The sequence below is a fragment of the Harpia harpyja genome, chromosome 9 (genome assembly GCF_026419915.1).
Source record: "Harpia harpyja isolate bHarHar1 chromosome 9, bHarHar1 primary haplotype, whole genome shotgun sequence".
NCBI classification, from domain to species: Eukaryota; Metazoa; Chordata; class Aves; order Accipitriformes; family Accipitridae; genus Harpia; species Harpia harpyja.
Genome location: NC_068948.1, coordinates 12,508,822 through 12,530,803, shown reverse-complemented (window position 1 = coordinate 12,530,803; position 21,982 = coordinate 12,508,822). Strand labels below are relative to the sequence as shown.

The window sequence follows — 21,982 nt, the reverse complement described above, 5'->3', positions numbered from 1 at the left end:
TCTCTAAACGTCCATTTTTCTCAAAACTATGCTTCATCCCTATAACTGCCTTAATAAAATGTCTGTGTGAGAAGCAGACTGCCGGTTTTGCATTCAATACATAAAACACAATGAATGCATACGCCTGACACTAAATCTTAGTAAACCTTGCTTAGAGTATTTTTCGATTATTTGTATACATGCAGTAAACAGAAAGAATCAATTCATTCGTGCTTGTATTTCCTATTCATAAGCATAATTCTCCAAAACTTCAATATCTTTTGGTTTGATCATCACATTTCCCTGTGTTTCAGAATTGCAAACTGTTTTCACCTCAGCAGAACTAATCAGAAGAACACAATTTACATTGTCAGAATTTGCAGATTTGGCAAAGAAAACATACCTGATTCAATTCTGCCCAGGCTCCAGCAGAAGCCAGGCAGGTTTCTGGTGAACTTCTTAGCATTCTGCCTAAAGGGCCATGGAGAAACCTGGTCTTCCAGATTCCACAGTTCTGGGAAGCACATCATATGGACTGCAGCCCTATGACTTGGGATGTTATGGCCTCCAGGGTATGGAGCAGACAACTGCTACAAGATCAGGGAGCCCACATCTGCCAAGGTCAGTAGCTCTGAAAGCCACAGATGGACTGACCTAGATCCAATGTAACATTCTTCCATAGAGATTTTTTAGATTCGAGCAGGGTTTGCCCCAAGTGGTACAAACCAAATTTTTAAATATCACACATCAGCACATTAACAAAAAGGTACTTCCAACAGGTTTATATAGAGTTTCCTTTGAAGAAAATGTTTGTTTAAATAACTATGAACAGTGTGACAGTACCAAACACTTGTGTCTGTGCTAATTTGAGGTGTCTTATACTGCACATCAGAATTAGCATGTGTGTCAGTCAGATCAACAATTACTATAAGAAATATTCTGGTTTAGTGAGTACTAAAGAATAATATACTACCTACAAAGGCAGAAACCACCTTTAAAGTTTTAAAGTAATTAGCTCATCTTCATCTTTGAAAATTAAAGAAGCTCTTGAGTGATACAAACCTAAACTGGTATTTCAATTTGGCTGACTTCCACTTCAAGCTCTTACATGTTAAAAATACTCAAGCATATTATCGCTAGCAATTTAGAAACCAAAGCTTATGGCGGCAGTCAGGGCATATGGAAAACCTGTACAAGGGAATACAGAGAAAATATTCTTGTTTCTACAGCCCAAGGAATCAGTAAGGAATGATGCCTCCATGAAGAATTCATCATCTTCCTTCATGCTACATGAAGGTGTGGTGAGACATGCTGAAGGCAGTCAGTCTACCTCTTATTTAATTCTATTGTAAATAATTCTAGGTAAAAGACTGCTCAGGCAGCAGATCGCCTGCTTTCCTTATAATACAGTTTTAATATTTGATTTTGTCCTACTTCCACAACCCTTCCTTAGAACAGCTGCTGACTCACGTGTGTGTGGAATATCTAAAATGCTGCAGGGGTCAGCTCAGATTTTCTCACCATACCTTGACCTAAGCAACAGTAAATGACAAAAGTAAAAAAGAAGCAAGCACTACTTTTTATCCCAGTCTCACCTTTCCTTTCCCAGCTTAGTCTTTTGATCACCTTCCTCTGTAGCATTCTGTGCAATCTGGCCTCCATTTACTCTTCTGTCTCTCTTTTCATCTCTATTTATGAAACAGCAGCCTAAAGGGTTAACAGACAGTGAGTTAAAAGTGGGTTAACTTAGACATTCTTAGCTTGCATCTTCTATTCCACGGGCTATTAACTGAATAAATAATTAGAACCAATATTGTTCCATACCATTTAAAGTAGATTCTCTTCCATAAGCTAGAGCAAAATGTAATAGTTGGAATGCAATAAATACTTCTCTTAATGATGAAAAAAGAAAAAAACCAGATCTAGTGCACCTCTTGCACCTGTGTCATTTCCAAAAACAAGTAAAGAAATAGCAATAGTTTATCTTTGTTATTAAAGAAAGCAGATACTCAATACATAGGAGAGAACTGCTAGGTCAATGCATTTGATTTTTACATGGTAGTATCTTTCAGTAGAGCCACACTTCAAATTTATCAAATTCCAAGTTATGGAAGGGTTTGTTTGGGGTTGTTTTGGGTTTTTTTTAAAGCAAAAATTAATTTTGGTGGACAACAAGGGTATATTACCATATTTAAATTTAAGCAAAAGTTTTTAAACTCCTAAATTAACACTTTTAGAAAAATGAGAGCATCTAATTTTATTACATAAAACAATACTACTGGCAACTACAATAACTTTAACTTAAAGAGATATTTCTAAATTGTCTACTCCCTGTTATTCATAGTTCAGCGATTTAGTTGGGAGCTGTGGAACGTGTTTCAGAACAAGCAATGTTTAGCTGCAAATACAGCTAAGGAAGAAGCACAATCCTGACCTCTTACCAGAAGTGCTTAACCTGCTCAGCTAGGCTGAGTACAATGGTTCTAGACTGTTAATACAGTTGTTCCATTCAAATTAATTCCTAGTTTGAATCTGAAATATGGTAAGAAAGTCCTTAAGAAGGGACAGTACAACAACATAGTCAACATTAGTCATTAATCAAACCAACAAATAAGTGACTAAGTCCTTCCTCTTGTAGAAATTTAACAATACAGTAAGTACTATTATAGGAGAATGTGATGATATATTACAATTCCAAAAGAAAAACAGGAAGCTGTTTTAATTCATAGTCCACCCCTCACTTCATATATGTGCTGATAATGCAGAGTTCATGTTTTATTGGCTTTCCTGTGCTCCAGCTCATTAAACACAGCTGCTTCATATAGGCACAAATACATTACCCAGAAAGAGAATGAACAATCCCAGGTACAAGATTTTAGTCAAAAAAATAAAGGCATTCATGCTCTAATTCTTGATAAAGCAAAAGAAAAAACATTTATTGCAGATGTTTAAAAAAATTAAGGCATCAAAGCATATAAAGCAATAAAAATCACATTAATGGCTTCAGCCAGGTGCACTTCTGTAGCAGAGCAAATCCATGAGAGATGATTCTTAAAGTAGTGAAATATATACATATATACAGTAATTTCACTGGATTTTCCCATGGGCTGAAAGTTACACGTGAACTCAAGTACTTTACAGGTGTTGGACTCAAGCAATGATTCAGTTCCTACTAAAATCTGTAAGATACTGTCATCGGCTTCACAGCTTCAGTATCACTTTAAATATATAAAGCATAAGAAAATATTTGAGCGTGCTCCTCAGATTTGATGGCACTATATGGATTATATTCCTGCAAAACATTTGCTGTTTACTCTTTGAAATAAAATGTAACAAAAAAGTCTATCTACAAAAATGTAATGAATAATATTTTTCCTTTTTTCACTCCTGTCTTTTACAGTCTGAGATCTCCTCACATCTGACTCGCATGTTGATGTCATTCCATTTCCAAATCTATTCTACTGTACTTTTATATTACTGCATACAAATCTTTGTAAACCCATGATGCAGACCGGGCACAATGTTTCTCAAGACTGTATTTATTTATTTAGAGCCCACTACTGAGGCACCCATTCAGATTGTTGCATTGCAAATAATCCTTATTAGCCTTAGTGTGTTTGTTTATAAAACAATGGAAATTAAAGGGGAAATTTTCCATGGCTTCAGTAAGCTTAAGAATAGGTACAATGTGGTCGTACAATAACTAATTAGATGGTTAAAATTCACTGTTAATAATTTAAGATTATATATCTAGTTTTCACTGTTGATATAAGTCTTTCTTCATTTCTCTCACATCAAATACTGAAATCAGTTTTCTTTTTTTTAAATATTACTTTTTCAAAAGTGTCTTGCTTCAGTTTCTATAAGGTGGAAAAGTCTTGCAATGCTTATTTTGAAGGCATGGCAATGTTTGCTGATTTTCTTTTAAATTACAATAGCAATGTTTATGTGGTTCATTTTTACTAAAATTTTAATTTAGGCCAGAGATGACTAAGCAAGGATTTCATCAAGCAAGGAATTCCAGTATATCTTCCAATCAGAAGTATTAAACATAGAGTTTGCAGGGTGTTGTCGTAGCTGTAGGTATTTTACTTTATTTTATTTACAGTTGCTTGAGGAAGGAGGTGTTTTGTTCATTAGCTTATTCATGCATTGCCATTCTTCTGTATAATACAGTGTCATTTTAAGGATGATTATGAGGTTAATGTGAGCATTACTGAAAAAGACATACTATTTATAGTGATTAAAACCTTGTGGAAAAAAATCAGAAACATATCTTGAGCCCTCTAGTGTTTGAAATTAAGTCTCAAAGGGCTTGGAAAGGATCCTGCTTATCAAAATTAATATCCTTGAGATTTTTACATATCTCAAATAGTACTGATAACCTTTCCTGTCACTCTGCTGAATTACTAATGTACTTATAGTGCATTATTACTTGCAACCCAACTGATACTGAGCACCTTTCACAGCTGACAAATGCATTCTTAAAGAATACAGAGTATTCCCCTTCAAAGTACCATTTTTCTCCAGTCATATAAAAAATGTTATTATTTTAGTGCCAGAGTGAACTATTTTCCATCCATTAAAAAAAATAATTCTGCTTGAAGACTTTAGGAAATAATTTTTAGATTAATTTCACTAAATTACATAGGTATAATAAAAAAGGATGAATCACAGTAACAAACAGAGTAACAAAATGTTCCTTTAGGGAACCGCCCTGTTTCCTAAAACATCAGCCTGAATATTACATGCATGATCAGAACCTGAATTTTCAAATGGAGTAGATCACACATTAATCTCATAAACATATACCCTTAACCAATGAATGTAATAAAAATGGACATACGCTCAAGTATGAACATTTCCAGTTTCCCAACCTCAAAAAAACCCGTGTTACTACTTTTATGAAGGGTCTTGGTTCACACATCAACTGTCCTCTTCTTCATCCTTAGTACTTCCATTTTCTGCCCTGTATCTTGTCTGTAATCTTTACCTGGTTATTCACCCCAACCACCTTTACACCAACAGTATATATAACTGCTAGTACCAAATGTTGCAAGCATTCAGCAAAAGTTACTTGACTTGCTAATGACAACACAAGACAGAAAAAATGTAGCTGATAAACACTAAGTATTATTTAGGTGAGCTCAGTATAGCTACACCAGTCTAAGCTTATGAGATAACAACCAATCTCATGTTATTTAGCAAGGTTTGATGTGACTGATAATGGGAAGAATAGAATGAATACTATTAGTATATCAGAATATATAAGATACAGTATTTCTAGAACAATGTATGGCATGTTAATAAACAGCTTGAGATGGTTGGGTATCTGAAAAGATGCTATAAAAATACTAGAATTTTTAACGTATCAGTTGTGTTTAAATCAAACTTGCCTTTCAATGACACGAATTTTAACTCCTATTGAATTTGCTGATATTCACAGCTGTGAAATTTGACCTGATGCCTCAGGTAAGACAAAATTGTAGCCACACAATGCTATATGAAACTTAACTACCACAACAGAATCCTATTTTTTGCCTTTCAAGTCCTCACTGTCCAAGCAACAAAGCCTATGTTTTCAAACATCATTCAACTTAGAGGCATTCAATAGCCCACTTTGCACTTGAAAATGATGTCTGTTGAAGTACCTCAAAACAGGATATACCAAAATAAGACTCTTAAAATACATTTTTTTAAATTATACACTATACATGTATATTAAAAATATATTTACATTGTATAGAGAGATTAGTTAGCAATATATAACATTTTCTATTCTACAGACAGTATGTTTGTTATGTAATGTAGTTAACAATTATATAGTACTTGTGTTACATATGATATATAATACATACTAGGTTGCACTCTGAGATGCACAGTTATCAGAAAAGAAGTTTAAAAGAAATGGGAAAGAGTATTTTTAAAGCATTTCTTTTCTGTTTACCATTCTTCATCACTATAAATGGCACACGGGACTCTGTGGACATATCGAATATGTATAAAACTTTCAGGAATCCACTATTTCAGCACCACAATTAAAAGTCCTGAACACTATAAAGCAACTCAACCAGTACTGAAAAACCTTTATCTTTTCTTTCACGTTTTCACATTTAGAGCTGTCCAGTTTGCAATGGTAATGATATATGCCTCTAAGCAGATGAAGAAGAAACTAGGCAGCTGACTAGCCAAAAATGAAATACAACCTAAAGCACTGTGCTACATGCCTCCAGATTTTTTTAATGAACCACTCTCCTTTTTTGCTTCCTGAATCTCATACTGTAATTGACAATAAATACGTTACCTTCTCAAAACATAAAAACTCATCTACTGCCAGCTCACTGCTAATAAACTCATTTAAAACAACTTATTAAGACATAACCTTTAAGTGTGTGAGCAAACAATATGCAATCAAACACGCAACACAAATATCTATAAAGCTAGATGAAGTATTAGGATTACTGCAGCCTTCTTTGACTGAAGCAAAGCATATGGTGGTATAATGGAGCATGAATTTACAGCAACAGAGATGTACGATATAGATTAAAGCTTCATCTGTGAGAACATACTGCACAGCAAAAAAACCCAACAATTTTTTTGTTTCCTGGTTTATGGCATGAGCAACAAATACTCTTTGGTGGAACTAGGGCTCCCTCTACTGCTAACATGCAAGTAAATACCCAAACCTTCCTTGAAATCCACTAAAAACGTGCTCCTGAAATAGACCCCGATTTTAAATTTATGAAGGTATAAACACGCTTCTCAGGCTATCTGGATGGATGCAAGGTTTTCAGGTTCATGTTATCCATTTGGAGCATGCACCATGGAAAACTCGAAAGAAAATTAATTCCACTCCACTAATTGTGTCTGCATTCACTGCAAGAATTCTTAATTAAAAGAATTAATGAAACAAGCACTTGATACTTTTTGTAACTTTTGAAAACTAGACCAGAAATATTTGGTAATGTATCTTTATAGAAACCTCTATTTTTAGGAAGTTGTAGCTTATTTATCCTGGTAGAAGAGTGTTCAAGTTGTTTCTTTGGTTAAATTAAATCTTAAAGCATGAGTGGAAAAAAAAAACCCCATACAGCCTTTAATAAGAACATGTGACTGACCAACATGAAAAGCCGAAATTTGAGATGTCAAAGTTACTCATTTAACGTGATTGAAGCTACCAAGTAAGTGTGTTGACAATAGTCACTTTGAATTGATTTTAGTGAGTTTGTACCAAGTCTGATCAAGGCCAGTACCTTTTGTCAGCTTCCTACACTCTCAGATTTCAGAGACAGGGACAGACCTCATAGCTGAGGGGCATGAAGCCGTATCATTTCATGCTTTTTCTAGTCCCAGTGTTAGCGTAAGTCGGCACTTCAGCAGCTCTCCAAGACTCAATTTTGGAGTTTTAGAAAGCAGGCATTCTTTATTGCAGCATTGGATGCATGGGGGATCGTTCCGCCTATCGTGCATACCAATTCTTTCAACAGTTGAGACTATATACAAAATGGATATACATATTCATGATTTTTCCTGTAAATAATTAACATATTGTCCTAGTTTCAGCTGGGATAGAGTTAATGGTCTTCCTAGTAGCTGGTACGGTGCTATGTTTTGAGTTCAGTATGCGAAGAATGTTGATAACACTAATGTTTTCAGTTGTTGCTAAGTAGTGTTTAGACTAAAGTCAGGGTTTTTTTCAGCTTCTCATGCCCAGCCAGCGAGAAAGCTGGAGGGGCACAAGAAGTTGGCACAGGACACAGCCAGGGCACCTGACCCAAACTGGCCAAAGGGGTATTCCAGACCATGTGACGTCCCATCTAGTATAGGAACGGGGAAGGGGGGGTGGGGAATCGCCGCTCGGGGACTGGCTGGGTGTCGGTTGGCTGGTGGTGAGCAATTGCACTGCGCATCATTTGTACATTCCAATCCTTTCATTATTGCTGTTGTCATTTTATTAGTGTTATCATTATCATTATTAGTTTCTTCTTTTCTGTTCTATTAAACCGTTCTTATCTCAACCCACGGGTTTTGCTCCTTTTCCCGATTTTCTCCCCCAGCCCACTGCGGGGGGGGGGGTAGTGAGTGAGCGGCTGCGTGGTGCTTAGTTGCTGGCTGGGGTTAAACCACAACACATATTCATCTGAATTCCAGGAACTCATTAATATATGTAAATGCCCTTGGTGCAGGTGCACTCAAGATGTTTGGTGGTCTTCAGGGGTCCTCTGGTGGTCTCTGATAGTCTTCCTCACTTGTCCACTAGTTGACCCTTTTCTAGTGATTCTGCACAGCAGGACACTTTACGTTTCATACAACTCATCCTAAAGAGCGTTCGTTAGTAACTCTACTATCTTTTCTTGATTTACATTCTCTTGTCACAAATCATATTGACACTCTAAGCTAAGTTATCTGAAAAGGGCCTAAGGTTTTTATCTTCTCAGGGAATTTGCAAGGTCAGCCAGAAGTAATTTTCTCTGGTATCTTATACATTTTGCAACATACAGGATTTCTTATCCACCACTAGTCAGTATAACAAAGCCACTGTGTTCTTTTCTTAACACAAGATGTAAAACATCTTGTATCACCAGTTGCCTACTGTGTCTTGAACTTGGAAGCAGTGGTCGCAGCACAGTAAGTTACTTCTCGGGGAGTCACAGCTGAACAGAGCTTGGGGAATTATCAGTCAATATTGCATATGTGGGAAGGCTAACCAAATCCTGCCCCCCCTTCCCGCTGTTTTTTTTTCTGAGGAAATCAGAGGACCTGTAGGAGACACAGCTGAAGTGTGATCAATCCAAGGTCACGGTAGTAGACTACAATGGTACAGACAAACGGACGTACCAAACCAATGCTGTTTCTATCAGCCTAGTAGCAGCTTACCTGGCATAACATAACCACCCTGCACTGCCTCCTCACAGAACGGGAGCCAGAGAACAAGCAGGCCTGACTTAGCCTGACCTGGGCTCCTTACGCCAGCAGCTCTCAAAAAAAGGGGCTGTAACTTCCCCCACTTTCTCTTCACAGCATCACCGCTGCTCCAGCACGATCACCGCGCTGGAGAAACGAAACTGCGTGTGGGCTCACCAACCTGGCAGGCCTGGACGTGCAAGGAAGAGGCGAGCTCACGGACCAGAGGTTTGGGCAACACTACGAACTACTGCATGGAGCTGGGGACCAGGGCAGAGCCACCCACACCCCCGGGGAGGACCAACAACCACCGCCACTTTCACCCGGCCCGCCCCCTCGGCCGAGGACGGGCGGGCGGCTACCGCCCCGAGAGCGAAGCGCCTGCGCCGTGAGGGGAGGCCAGGCCGCACAGAAGCCCCGCCCCCGCGCTCGGCGGCGCCTTCGGCGGTGGGTTAGTAGCGCCTGGCGCGGTGGCGCAGGCGCAGTACGGCGGGGGCGCTGCGGCTGCGCGACCGCCCCGCGGCCATGGCGGACGAGGAGCTGGAGGCCCTGCGGCAGCAGCGGCTGGCCGAGCTGCAGGCCAAGCACGGGGTAAGGCGCGGGGGCAGCCGCCCCGCCGCCGTCCTCCCCCTCCCCGCCCCCGGCAGTGCCCCCGCTCCCTGCTGCCGGGCCGGGGGGGGGGGGGGGCGGGCGGGCGGGCGCTCGGCGCGGCCTGTCCCTCCGCCCAAGCCTCTCTTGGGAAGGCAGGAGCGGGCACGGGGGAGAGGAGGGGACGCGCCGTGAGGAGGCCTCTCCGGGAATAAAGGCTCCGGCTGGGGCCCGGGGGGGGGAAGCGGGAAAGGGCCCGGCCGTGCCCGGTGCTTTTTGCTGGAAACGTCGCCGAGTGCAGCCTCGGTGACTGGCGCCCGGCGCGGGCGGGGGGTGAGGACCGGCCGGGCACCCCCCCAGGCCCTCTCCTCTCCTCTCCCGCTGCCGGAGCAGTCAGCGCCTTCAGGGCGCCTTGGGCCTGCCTCCTGCTACCTGCCTTGGGTGCCCTGGCTGCTGCCTTGGAAGGTTCAGCGCATAACCCTTCCCTCCCCACCACCTTTTTCCGTGCCATTCACAGTTTTAGGGATTACCGTCATCGGTCTTCACAGTCATCTCCGTTCTCAGAGCTGAAGTGTATCAGTCTGTTCTGTTGTTCCTGTGAAGGGATCTTCCATACCTGTGATCAGCCTCGTTTCCTCTTTCTGTATCATTTCCTGTTCCACTCTCATACTTTGAAATGTTACCTATAAAATTTGAGGTGCAGATTCAACATCAAGTTCAGTTGTTTCCTCTTTTTTTGTTATTTGCTTCTGAATACTCATGTCAGCTGGCTATATTAATCCAAAAATACCGTGCTAGGATTGTGTTTTCCTCTGTATTGATAAATACAAAATGTTACACTGAGTTTCATTTGTCCCTAGCTTACTTTAATGGGTTTTAAATGCTTTTGTCTGTTTTCTGGGCTTTGGGAAAGTTTATTATCTTAGACCTAATGGGAAGGCCTTTTAATGTCGAAACCTACAACAACCTGTGGATAGATCCAGTAGCACTAGTCATCACACTAGTTTGCATTACTGCTTTGTGAAGAAAGCATAGTATGGCATGTTTATTTGCTAGGGCAGCAGATTCTCATTTTTAGGATCTCGTCCATGGTCAGGCGGGTTTAGCAGGCAGGTTTAGCTCACATTGACACTGCTGGAAGATTTAAACTTACTGTCCTGTGTGGATTGGTTTTGGATGATCATATTTATTCTGATCTCATTCTTTAGGATTCTTCTGGTGATCCATCGCAACAGGAAGCAAAACAGAGGTATAAATGAGAACTATTGACTTTTGGTCTTGCATCTAATAGTTTTGAACTTTTTTTTTTTTTTTGAGTATTTAATTTCTTTGGAATATTCACCTGAATTTTTGTTGTTGTTGGAAAAACCACCAACAAAGAAGCTGAAATGTTGAAGATTTAACCCAAGGATAGCTAAAATCTGATTGATCTAAGTGTGGCTCCCAGGCCATGACTATATTGGATGATCCACAACAGAGCTGTCAGGCAGTCTGAACCCAGACTGGGCAGGGGGGAGGGTGTGGATGAAAACAGCAGTAGCAGCTCATTTTCACTTCGGGACTCAGCTGAGTGCAATAACCTCATGACCCTTGGTGATATAATAGGATGTTTTGGGGATGCATCACTCCCACTGTCATCTGCTTCTGGAACTCAGAAACCTTGGCTTTTCAGAGTGGTAAGAAAATCTCGAAGGCTGGCAGAACTCTTCTCACACTGGAGTTTTGTTTGAGTGACAAGTTTGGGTTTGGCTCCCTTAGTGCAATGGGAACATGCTTTCCTAGTTGATTTGATTTTTCTGGGACATCTGTCAGTTAAAAATACGAAACAAAATGATTTGTGTCACAGCTTAGTGCGGAAACGGTGTTTAGTATTTGCACTAAGTGGAAAATAGAAAATAAGTGTTTAAAGAGCTAGACTTTGCACACAGTGACAGTTTGTGTTAACTGAAATGCATAAACTAAAATTCCAGTTTTGCAAATACGTAATCAAATATTGTAAGTATATGAAGACTTACTGAAAAATTCTAAATAAATAATGAGGTTTGGTTCTGTCTTGCAATTGCATGGACTATTTCCTATGCCTGCTTTACCATATACTGTCTTTGGTGAAATTCCACATGGAACTGAATGCAGAATCTTTGCAGTGGCTAGCATGGCTTTTATCTTGAAGATGTAATAATAAACAGTGAGAAGATGTAAGTAGTAAACTCCATCTTGATTTCTTGGAAGATGTCAGCTACGTAACTTCGTCAACGTACATAGAGCTCATGACAGAAAATGTTATAAAAGAAATCATGTAAATGTAAGGTTTGAAGGCACCTCAAGAAGTCACTTACATGAGTCAAAAGTCTTCTGTAGTTTGCTGGTTTGTGCATATTATTTTAGGTATTTAAAATCCCACTTTTAATGTGTGGTTAATTTTTCATTACAGGGAAGCAGAGATAAGAAATACTATTTTAGCTCAAGTTCTTGATCAAGCAGCTCGTGCAAGATGTAAGTATCCAAGTAACTTTCTAATAAAAAATTCTCATCTAGTGTACTCCAGTGCTGCTCAAATCAAGCACGTATGTGCTTGTATATAGGCCAGACTAGAAAAATACTGTTGTTGATGGGAAGATAAAGCTATTAGAGCTTTTCAGTTGGTGATATCAATGATTGGAGGGGAGGGGTTAACTGACATCCAAATGCTGTTAATGAAATTTTTTTTTTTTTTAATTAATAGTAGGAATGGTAGAGTCAAAATTAGTTAATCTAATTAGGAACAAATATTTAAAAGGAGAAATATAACTATCTTGTATCTTTATTTTACATAAATGAAAATGCCTTTTTCAATTTATTTCATGACCCTGGCATGAAGATTACTGCTTCATAGGCAAATTTGTCTCTAGTTACTAGTGAAGGTATTTGAGCTGTTTTAAAGCAAAATGAACAGAGCCTGTTTTTGTTGCAGTAAGCAATTTAGCACTTGTGAAACCAGACAAAGCAAAAGCAGTAGAGAATTATCTTATACAGATGGCAAGATTTGGACAGCTAGCTGGAAAGGTGAGTTATGTTTTTCCAATTCTTTCTCACATATATTCATTTTCAAACGTAATTCACTCTAAAAAAAAAAAAAAAAAAGCTATGTTTTTAATATCTGTAAATTAAATAACTGAAAAAGGCAATTGAGAGCTTCTAAATACTGGTATATAATTCCATCAAACACCTATTATAAAAAGTGGAAGTGTGATTCAGTTGTTTGATACTTAGTATCTCCAGATATGGTTATGTGGCTTTTCTTTTGCTTTCCTAGGTATCGGAACAAGGTTTGATAGAAATACTTGAAAAAGTGAGTCAGCAAACAGAAAAGAAAACAACAGTAAAGGTAAGCTTTATTTCCTAAATGTGATTTTAACTTGTTATGAAATAGAGCAGAAAAATTGCATGTATTGGACCATTTCAGTTCAGGGTAGAACTTAACTTTGTATTTACCACCTCTCTTACCTACAGTGATAGGTGCTGGGATTAAATCATAGCAGTCCTTATCAGTAGTAAAATTTGCAGATAGTGGCACTGGGGTATCAGTGTTCTGCTGTGAGACAGACTACCCTGTGTCTGTCCTGTACCACCATTATGCCAGGCAGGGACTTGGCGGGGAGAGGGTGATGGGGTGAATGTTTTGCTCCCATGTAATGTATTCATTGTCAAATGTGTGGAGTTTGAAAGGGTTGCTCTGCATTGGACTTACTGTGACCCTTCTATTTTCACATCATGTATTCCATTTTAGTTCAACAGAAGGAAAGTATTGGATTCTGATGAAGAGGAGGATTATTAATACTACTGTAAGACTGTCTGCCAAACAAAAGGCCTGGAAAAAGGCAACATGCTGTTACCACGCAGAATGCAAGATCTGATAATGTTTACGCTTTTTTTTTTTTTTTTAATAAAAAAAGGCCAACAAATGAACTTGTCTTGTAAAATAAATCTGAGAAGGGGATTTTATAACTTAAATATTTGTAGTTTAAGAGGCCTGAGCAGTGTGGGGTTCCCCACTGCTTCATTAGCATGAACATTTTGTTGCCCCTTACTCAGTGTGTAAGCTATGCTTTCAGCAGCTGCACACACTTAACTTGCTGCTATTGGAGATACCATAACATGAGGAGGAGCTAAGTGTAAAGCTGGGAACAGCAACTCTAGGAGTTTAAAAACTTACCTCCAGGCTTTAAATCACAGAAGTGTTAGAAACAAGATTTCCTGAGCCCTGAAGGAAGCCTATCCAGCAGCTCACTGGCTCTCAAGTCCTTGCTGGAAATTTATAAAATAAAGTGAAGGTATCAAAGTAGCATTTGGATCAGAGGACTTCATATCAGGCAGTCCATGTAAAGAAATTGTAACCAGCCTACAGCTGAACCATTCCCCTATGAAATAATCGAGCTATCTCAAAAAAAGCAAGTTAATTGTGTAATACAGCACTGTTCAGACACTTGGTATCTTATATTCTTAAAACTACCTCCATTTCTTATCAAATGGCTGGAGTGTTTCTTACCTTGAAAAAAAGACCATTTTCCTACACTTTCTGCAACTCCTGCATGCATAAAGTAAAACTGAACTTGTGCTATACATTTATTCAAAAGTATGGTTATGGAAATAAGTACGATAAATACTGTAATGTGCTGATATAAACACTCTACCACCACAAAACCCTTTTCTGACATAATTTAACAGGAACATGTATGATCCCAACTGCAGTGGTTTTTGAAACAGAATAAAATTGTTTAAAGTGAGCACTAGTGGGTGTTTTTCATCTTGTGTGAATGTGGTTAAAAAGTATTTAAACAGTTATTTTTGTTTCATTTTAACTAGACTGGGCATTTTGCTTGTGTTTGTAATTAGGATTCCTTAACTTCAGTAATATTGTGGGTGTATGCTACATTTTTTTAGACTAATGACCCTTTACCAGTGTGAAGGGGTTCAAGTCAAGGTGTGGTGACAGATGATTTAAAAGTTTTCTCAGTAGGGCTACAGATACATCCTAAGCATCCACGCTTCATATTCCCATTCCTACGTTTATCAAATTCTACTTCTAACAATGTAAGCTTTATTGCCTTGCTGTTCTTCTAAAGCAGCTGTTCCAGAATCTCAGTTATCAAAATGTGAAGTAATACTTTGGATTTATTTTAACTTAACAACCTTTTGGAGATTAAACTGGACCATACAGTAAGATGCTTTGCAGACAAATCATAAGTAAGTGTCATGAAGCTGACTTCAGTATATTTGCACTACAGATTGCCAGGGGAAGCTTCCAGGGGCACTCCCTTCAAATCCTATTCCAGTTTAGCCTTTGATCATTGTATCTTTGAATATTAAGGTATTTTTTAATTACAAGCTTGGTTAAGCAAGTCAAAGGAAACTTGCAAACTATTACATTTACCTAAATAATTTGCTAGTTATCATCTTTCCATCATTTAGATTATAGTGGAACTGTTTGGCATTCAAGTGTTTTGCTTTTTGGTGTTTTTTGGGTTTTTTTTGTTTGTTTGTTTTTTTAATACATACACTATACATCCGGAATGCCTGGAAATAAGCTTTATCTTAGACTGAACACTGAATAAAACTGAAGCATGGCTTGGTCACTTAAGTAGCCTCAGGTTCACAAGGACAACTGTTCTGATACTGTAATAGAATAGAAAACTCAGGTGAATTCTAATAAATGTGTACTTTTTCTATAAAACTCTAAAGAAAAAAATATTCTCCTGTTAGATGTCTTAAAATACAGATTTTGTTAAAAAATACAGTAGGCAATATGTACCAAGTTGCCTTAGTAAGCTACTATGTTTTTTTCCTTGCAAATTTTATATTTCATTGCAGGGGGGGAAGTTGTTCCAAAGGCAAGCACTACTTTAACACTTGGCCAATTCTTTGAGTAAAATGGACCAATAATTATATAACAGTTCGTGTCAAGGCTGAAACTAGGGAGTGTTGCAGCTGTGTCACTACTTGCATAGAAAACAGTATTGAACAAGTTGTTTTCCATAACCTGTTGTATTCAAAATCTGTCTTTAATAGAAAAGAAGCAAGTATCTAAAGGACTTCACATCCTCTGATGCTTATCTCTAACCATTTTCAAAAGTATTTAATAAGCTATCTTAAAACTTGTTTCCAAAGCTATTCAACCACACTGTGCTTAGTATTAAGGATTAAGAAAAAAGACTCGATACTGAACTTAGCACAATGACACTAATTCATGTTCTGTAGTTACAGCAGTATATTCTGTACTTATATTCTGTCGCATAGTATCACCAGTATTAAAAAGCTAATAAACTGATTTTTCTCATCTATATTGTCAAGAAGTCTTAAGACAAGAATCATTTAGTTAAATGCATAGTATAGTTAAAACACAAGCAAAATTCTCACTATGTAGTTTGGAAATCAGATCTATGAAAGTTTACTTGTATCTTAAGCTTTATAAGTAGTATCTAGGTTATTTTTGCTACAGGTAAGGATAAGTGACTTACTCCAGGTCATCCTCATAGTGTCACAAGAAGGAAAAAAAACTAGTTCATATGTCTCTCCTCTTGGTCTTTGGCTCGTAATAGCTGAACATCCATCCTACTTTTTTTTTTTTTAAATGGGAATATAGAGCTAGAGAAGGAAGTTACATGAAAACGTTTGCTTTCACTAAGTTCTGTGTTGTACACCTCTATGCCTTAAATCCAAAACCACACAACCTAATAATAGTAATCCATGAACGTAGGAGGGAAGAAGGTCATACTGAACTTCAGAGTAAATTCCAACAGATCCCTCAGGTTACACAGAGACACAAGGTGAAGTCTTCAAATGCCTACAAAAACAAAAGCAAGGAAATCTGCATAAAAGACTCAATGCTTTGAAAAAAACACTCAAAGAAAACAGCATTTTCAAGAGTTACTTTACTAGTTTTTTCTTTCCATCATTTGGCACAAATCCAAGGCACATTAGAAAATCAGATGAACTCATAAATTATTAGAAAAATAAACACATGACCCTCATCTCCAAATGTCCATATGTGCACTTATTGCACATTTTACCTCTTAGATTAAAAAGTTATTTGAAAAAATAATCAGTACGTCTTCCAGCGTTGTACTTTGCCAGGCAGTTTACTAACACCACAGTTAAAAGAAATAGAATTATTCATACAAATAGTTTATAAAATAAAATGCAAGCTGGATGTGATGAGCCAAGAATAAAAAATACCGCACTTAGAAACCTGGCTTGTCCTATTTACACATTCTCCTCCCATAACTGAAAATGAAGTTCAAATCTAAGCAGCCATCTTATAGTTACTTGCAAGCTTTCAATTCTTCAGCGATCACCTCTCAGAATGAGGTAATATTTGGCCTATTCCAACAAATGCTTACTGATGTGAGAAGTACTTTTCATAATTGGAATTTCACCTTTTTAAAGAGCAGTCCAGAGGAGGCTCCTAATTGTCTGCAGATGTTGCCCTGGTTCAGAATCATGAATATTTGTGCATTTTTGCATGACTTGCTTTAGAGGGGAAAAAAAAAAACCAAACCACAAAGCAATTTTATGTGTCCTTATATGGGCTTGCTTCTGCTTTTTTTTTTTGATTAGGCTGTGAAAAGTGAGTCCAAAGTTTAGCTTTGTCAAGAGCTCTCTACTTCTTCCCCAGTACCTTGGCTCCTGTGTAAGAACTTGATCTTGCAGATCCAATACAGGGAAGCATTGCAAAGAAATTAGCAAGGATTACATCCCTTCACATTAATAGCATGTATAAATCTCCTAATGTGGCGTCACAGATGTTGCAGACTATTGTTTTCCCAGCTACTGAAATATACAGAAATATATACTATAATGGTTCATAACATTACAATAAAAATAGAGATATTTCAGTTACCTCTGGCAATAAATACCTTGTTATCCAATATATCTTTATATGTATATAAATATATATATATTTACATATACTTATCCAATGTAGTGATAAAAACTGAAAATGCAAAAATTATTCAAAGAGTTTTAAAAACAAGGTGGGTGGCTGAAAAAATACAATAGAGGGTTTTGTTTGGTTTACTGTTACATATAATTTTTTAATAAGTGCTAAGTAGGATAGGAAAGTAATTTTGCTGTCTACATCTCAGTACGTCCCTGTTAACACGTTGAGATCAGTAACGATCTGGCTGTGTAGTTACCTCCAACATCAACAGAGGATTCAGTCTTCAAAAGTGCTAGGAACATTCTGTTTTCTGCTGAAGAGTCATCCTTGTATTCTGTTCTGCAGGCAGGCTTGCAAGCATCACTGAATTCTTTGATACACAGTGAAGGGTTATTGAAATTAACACCACCTAATTCCTCAGCTTTTGACATCAAATTCACACTTCCTTGTCAATGTTTTGAAACCACGTCATCACAGCAGTCTCTCGATTGTGAAATACTTGGATTTCTAGGGCTGGATAAACTATTATCGCTGACATTCTCTGCTGAAAGTGGCACATTAACAGTGTGTCTTCGGTGCATTAATTTACTCCTGTGAGGGACTTCTATCATGTCATCATGTTTCACAAACTCTCCACTGCATCCTGTGTCAATAATCTTAACTTTGCTCCGGTCCAGCTTTTCAACAGATTTTAACTTGGTTTTATCAAAGCTTTTAATAGCTAACTGTGAGGATAGAAAAATGGTATGTTAAAAGCATTGTCTACTTTTTTCATTACAAAAAAGTCAAATGAATATAGTGTTTCTTGAATATAATTATCACATTAATTTCATGGTATTCTTTATACTGAGAACACAGCCAAGGATTAAAAATAGCATACTTTGTAGGACAGTAATTACATTCAGTCTCCTTTGGAGAAAACAAGAGCCCAACCTGCCCCAGGCTACACATACATCAGTACCAGAACTGAAAAGATAATGAAGGCATTGCAAAACTTATTTTCACTGCACTATCCCAATATCATCCTAACTCTTCTAAACACCTTTTGTAATGCAAGTCTCAAGGTACTTGAAATCAACAGCCATTTCTTTTACCATTAAGAACTGTGTAAGTAGTAATACAGACAGTCTCAACCTGGCACTGCTGAAGGCAAAGGCAAAAACTCCCAGCTTCCAGGTCTTAACTGTCAGGGAAGAGACACCCACCCTCCCCACCCCCCCTTAAAGACTCTTTTTGGTCATTCCAGCTATTCTTATCTTCCATTTCCACATCTGCTGCTGATGTTTCCTTTTCAGAGCAGGTGGCTCTCCTTGACTACTGGCCACCTGGCAAATGTTAAAATAACTAAGAGAAAAAAGAGCATCCAAGCATGCTAATGACAGATTTTCTGAGATAAGAACTAAAGGCAGAAATAAATTACGATACCCTTTTACTAAAATAATGGCAACAATCTTGAAAAAGTTTCAGATGGAGATTATACATGTTTAAACCTACTAACAATTTAGAGCTGTATGACGTGTAAATTCACAAAGCTACGACAATCGCACATGATTGAAGTGCTATGTATCGTGGTCACATATTAGTTTTTTGACACTTGCTGTACTTACATGACACACTGCCTTCAGTGATCCACAATTATAAAATCTAAATCCCACGTTTAATTAAATAGTGGGATATTATCATTAATTCTAGAAAGAATTAATAAAACATTAGTTTTATAGCATTAATTTGGCATTCTCAAGGCTCTTTGCACATGTTAAATCTCATAAGCGCTCTATGAAATAGAACGGTATTCCATTTTCTAGATGGAGGTGAGCATCAGAGTCTGCATTTCTAAGGCTATGTCAATCTAATAATGGGCAGCTACTGAACTAACCTGGTAGAAAACTGTTTTCTTTTGAATGGGGTAGTTTTTCCTCTTGATTTAGTATGCTGAGACAGCTCAGCAGAAGGTCCAATGAGAGTCAAAACCAGTGTAAAGGAGGAAGAGGGAGCACATGCTCTGGGTGGAGGGCAGCATCCAACAGTCAGATTGGCGTAGGGTGCCATGGTACCCCCAACCACAGATGAATTGATTACATGTATTTGTGTCACAGCTGGCAATGCAACATGCAGTTTGCTATCAACCCTTGCAAACAATCTCCTCCTCCAAGCAGACTTATCATGCAAACCCTAATTTTAACCTACTGAAAAATTTCTCTCTTGTAAATAGCATCTCTGCTTGGCTACAGCTCTTACAAGCTGTAGAGTTTTTCAAGTCTTGCTAAGCCTAGATTTTGTTAGACATGACACAGAAAACAAGACACAGATGAAGCCTGCAGTAAAAGGCTTTAAGAGGCTTAAAAATAAGATGTTTAAGAGGTGTTATAGAAGCACCACTGAAGTTTGAACAATGGAACATCAGCGAGTTAGCAAATGGGTCAGAACTTTTGGGATTCACCAACCACCACTAGTAAAGAAACTTCCCTGTTACATGTATCTGTATTAATAGCAGACAAAACAAACACATTTGCTGTATTATACAAATAATTCAAGCAAGTACTTCCACTTACCTGATGCAATAACTGATAGTCAAAATTAGGGACACTTTTATCTCTTGTTATTGTTCTCCGTAAATGTTTTGCTCTAAAAAACATTTTAAAGAAATTTTTAACTACGTAAGTCTTTCCACAAAAGTCCCTCAAGCACAGAAAATCCACACGGTGGCACTATCTCAACAAAGAAAGGCTACTGTCTGACAACACCACCTCAAAATGACAGCTGGCTAATATTTCCTGTATTTTATCACAGAATATACATTAACATTTAAAAAGATCATAGGCAAAACCCAACCATTGAGTGAAGCACTAAGATGATTTTTTGAAAGCAGTCGGGCTCTGAAATTCTTAATTTATGGTACACCAAATATTAGTGCAAAAACAATTATATATACGTTTGCAAGTACTCCTTCACTGGCCAGCTTTTCCCTCCTGCTGCGCAGCACATCACTGCTGTTCACCACCAATGACTATGTCATGCCTAGAACATCTGTCTGGTGATATGAATGTGCATGCCTCTGAGGATTAACATCTACTGTCATATTAGTCACATGTGATGCATAACAATGCTTGACCCACTTTTGGGCTTTATTAACAGTTGCATTTCTTATTCGCTTCTGGGAAACAATAAACGGTCTTCTGAGGAAGCTTCTATGCTTACTTGTTAAATCTGTTAATTGATTGGACCAGCTGAAGTTGTCTGCTTATGGGATCATCGGCTTTCTCACATGGCTTAGAATTCACTAGGAGTTTAAAAGAACAGGCAGCTAAAATTACAAGTGAGTCACACTTAAGAATTAAAAAAACACAGTTATGAATGAAAAGTGGTATCTACTGACAGATTTAAATTTTACAGTAAAACTATAATAGTAATAACTTGAATCAGAGTCACAATTTATCTTTGGAAATTTTAAAGCATTTTAAGTCATGGGAGTAAGCATTCTTCATCAGATTAGCATGACTGGCCAAGCTTCTGAAGAGACCAAGTAATTCTGGACTTTGAGGCCCTTAATTCCAATTTTTACATTGTTACACCCCTTGCCCCAGGTTAGTGAACTGTATCAGCTTGAAAATTCATCTGAAAAACTTCTGAGCCAGCATAAGGAAAGTAGTGGATAAGCAAGACCAGAAGCTGAGGGCGAGGGGGAAGAGGGGAGGGTGGATGGTGAGTAACACTATCTCTTTTAAATGGCAATAAGCCACTATATCTGCTCAGCTGTATTGTCAAACTGTTCCATGTGTCTCAACATATTTGCTTAGACTGTACTATATGCTGCCATTTACTGAAAGTCATTCTTTTGCAAACCTTTGTAACTCTTATTTCTGTCCCATAATATGAGAGACAGTAACTAATGGAAGAGTCACTCCCTATGCTGGTTTAGGGCAATGTAAATGACAACTAGAGGTGATTTAAATTGATCTGTTTTACTTTGCATTGAAATGGACAATTACTACACGGTTAATTATATAATCTCAAATGTGGCACATTTTTAAACTTCAAATGCTTTTGCATGTAAAATTCCCACACACACCCCAAAAAAGTGAAAACTGAGTTTGCGGCGATGTCACCAATATAATACAAAGTCTGCTGCATTTAGTTATAGTATTTTAGGTGTTACCTGTAATAAATATGCAAAATAGTTGACTGTTCTTTAATTGTAAGTCATTTATAGAAAATATTTGATGTAGTCGCACATGAATTCCTAAATCCCTTTTTATTCATACCAGTGGAAATATGACACGTACCTTTTTTTCTTATCTTGACAGTAGCATGCTGCTCACGCTCCTTTTCTCTCTCTGCTGATGTAGCTACACAGCTTGGTGCTGTTTCCAGCAACTTAATAATATTTGAATTCTTAATTTTAAAAGTTTCCATTTTCACCATTATTAAAGAAAAAGAAAAACATCAGTGCACTTTAGGATTCTAGTCTATGCAGAGTGTGTTAATTGCTGCCAAAATGAATGTAACGCACACAAAAATACCTCATTATAAATACTAACTTCAAATTGTATCATTTTGAGTAGGGACAAAATCAGTATTCCACAAGCTGCACTGTAC

At 37.9% G+C, this 21,982-nt stretch overlaps 2 protein-coding genes across 15 annotated transcripts in view; one reads left to right on the top strand and one right to left on the bottom strand.

Moving 5' to 3' along the window:
• Positions 1 to 9,325: 9,325 nt before the first annotated feature.
• Positions 9,326 to 14,234, top strand: PDCD5 (programmed cell death 5). The gene is made up of 6 exons (XM_052797234.1): positions 9,326 to 9,474; positions 10,680 to 10,720; positions 11,903 to 11,964; positions 12,422 to 12,513; positions 12,764 to 12,835; positions 13,238 to 14,234. The coding sequence occupies exons 1-6, from the start codon at positions 9,409 to 9,411 to the stop codon at positions 13,283 to 13,285; spliced, it is 381 nt and encodes a 126-aa protein (XP_052653194.1). The 5' UTR covers positions 9,326 to 9,408; the 3' UTR covers positions 13,286 to 14,234.
• Positions 14,235 to 15,394: 1,160 nt separating this feature from the next.
• The window catches only part of ANKRD27 (ankyrin repeat domain 27), a 50,504-nt gene continuing 43,916 nt past the window's right edge, over positions 15,395 to 21,982 (bottom strand). For 10 of the 14 annotated variants that reach the window (XM_052797218.1, XM_052797222.1, XM_052797220.1 and 7 more), the window contains 4 exons: positions 21,670 to 21,778; positions 20,585 to 20,666; positions 19,939 to 20,011; positions 16,365 to 18,111 (listed from right to left, as the gene is read on the bottom strand). In XM_052797218.1, the coding sequence (XP_052653178.1) occupies positions 17,836 to 18,111; positions 19,939 to 20,011; positions 20,585 to 20,666; positions 21,670 to 21,778 (540 nt within the window). In that variant the 3' untranslated portion in view covers positions 16,365 to 17,835. Of the gene's footprint in view, positions 16,292 to 16,364; positions 18,112 to 19,938; positions 20,012 to 20,584; positions 20,667 to 21,669; positions 21,779 to 21,982 lie in introns of those variants that run through there. The other 4 variants (XR_008236679.1, XR_008236680.1, XR_008236678.1 and 1 more) reach the window with 4 other exon arrangements.

What these genes read in the sequence shown, in the direction of transcription:
- PDCD5 (XM_052797234.1), top strand. Translation starts at nt 9,409, where the DNA reads ATGGCGGACGAGGAGCTGGAGGCCCTGCGGCAGCAGCGGCTGGCCGAG. An exon ending in TCAAGCAGCTCGTGCAAGAT is followed by an intron (nt 11,965 to 12,421) that starts GTAAGTATCCAA and finishes TTTTTGTTGCAG; the next exon opens with TAAGCAATTTAGCACTTGTG. An exon ending in TTGGACAGCTAGCTGGAAAG is followed by an intron (nt 12,514 to 12,763) that starts GTGAGTTATGTT and finishes TTGCTTTCCTAG; the next exon opens with GTATCGGAACAAGGTTTGAT.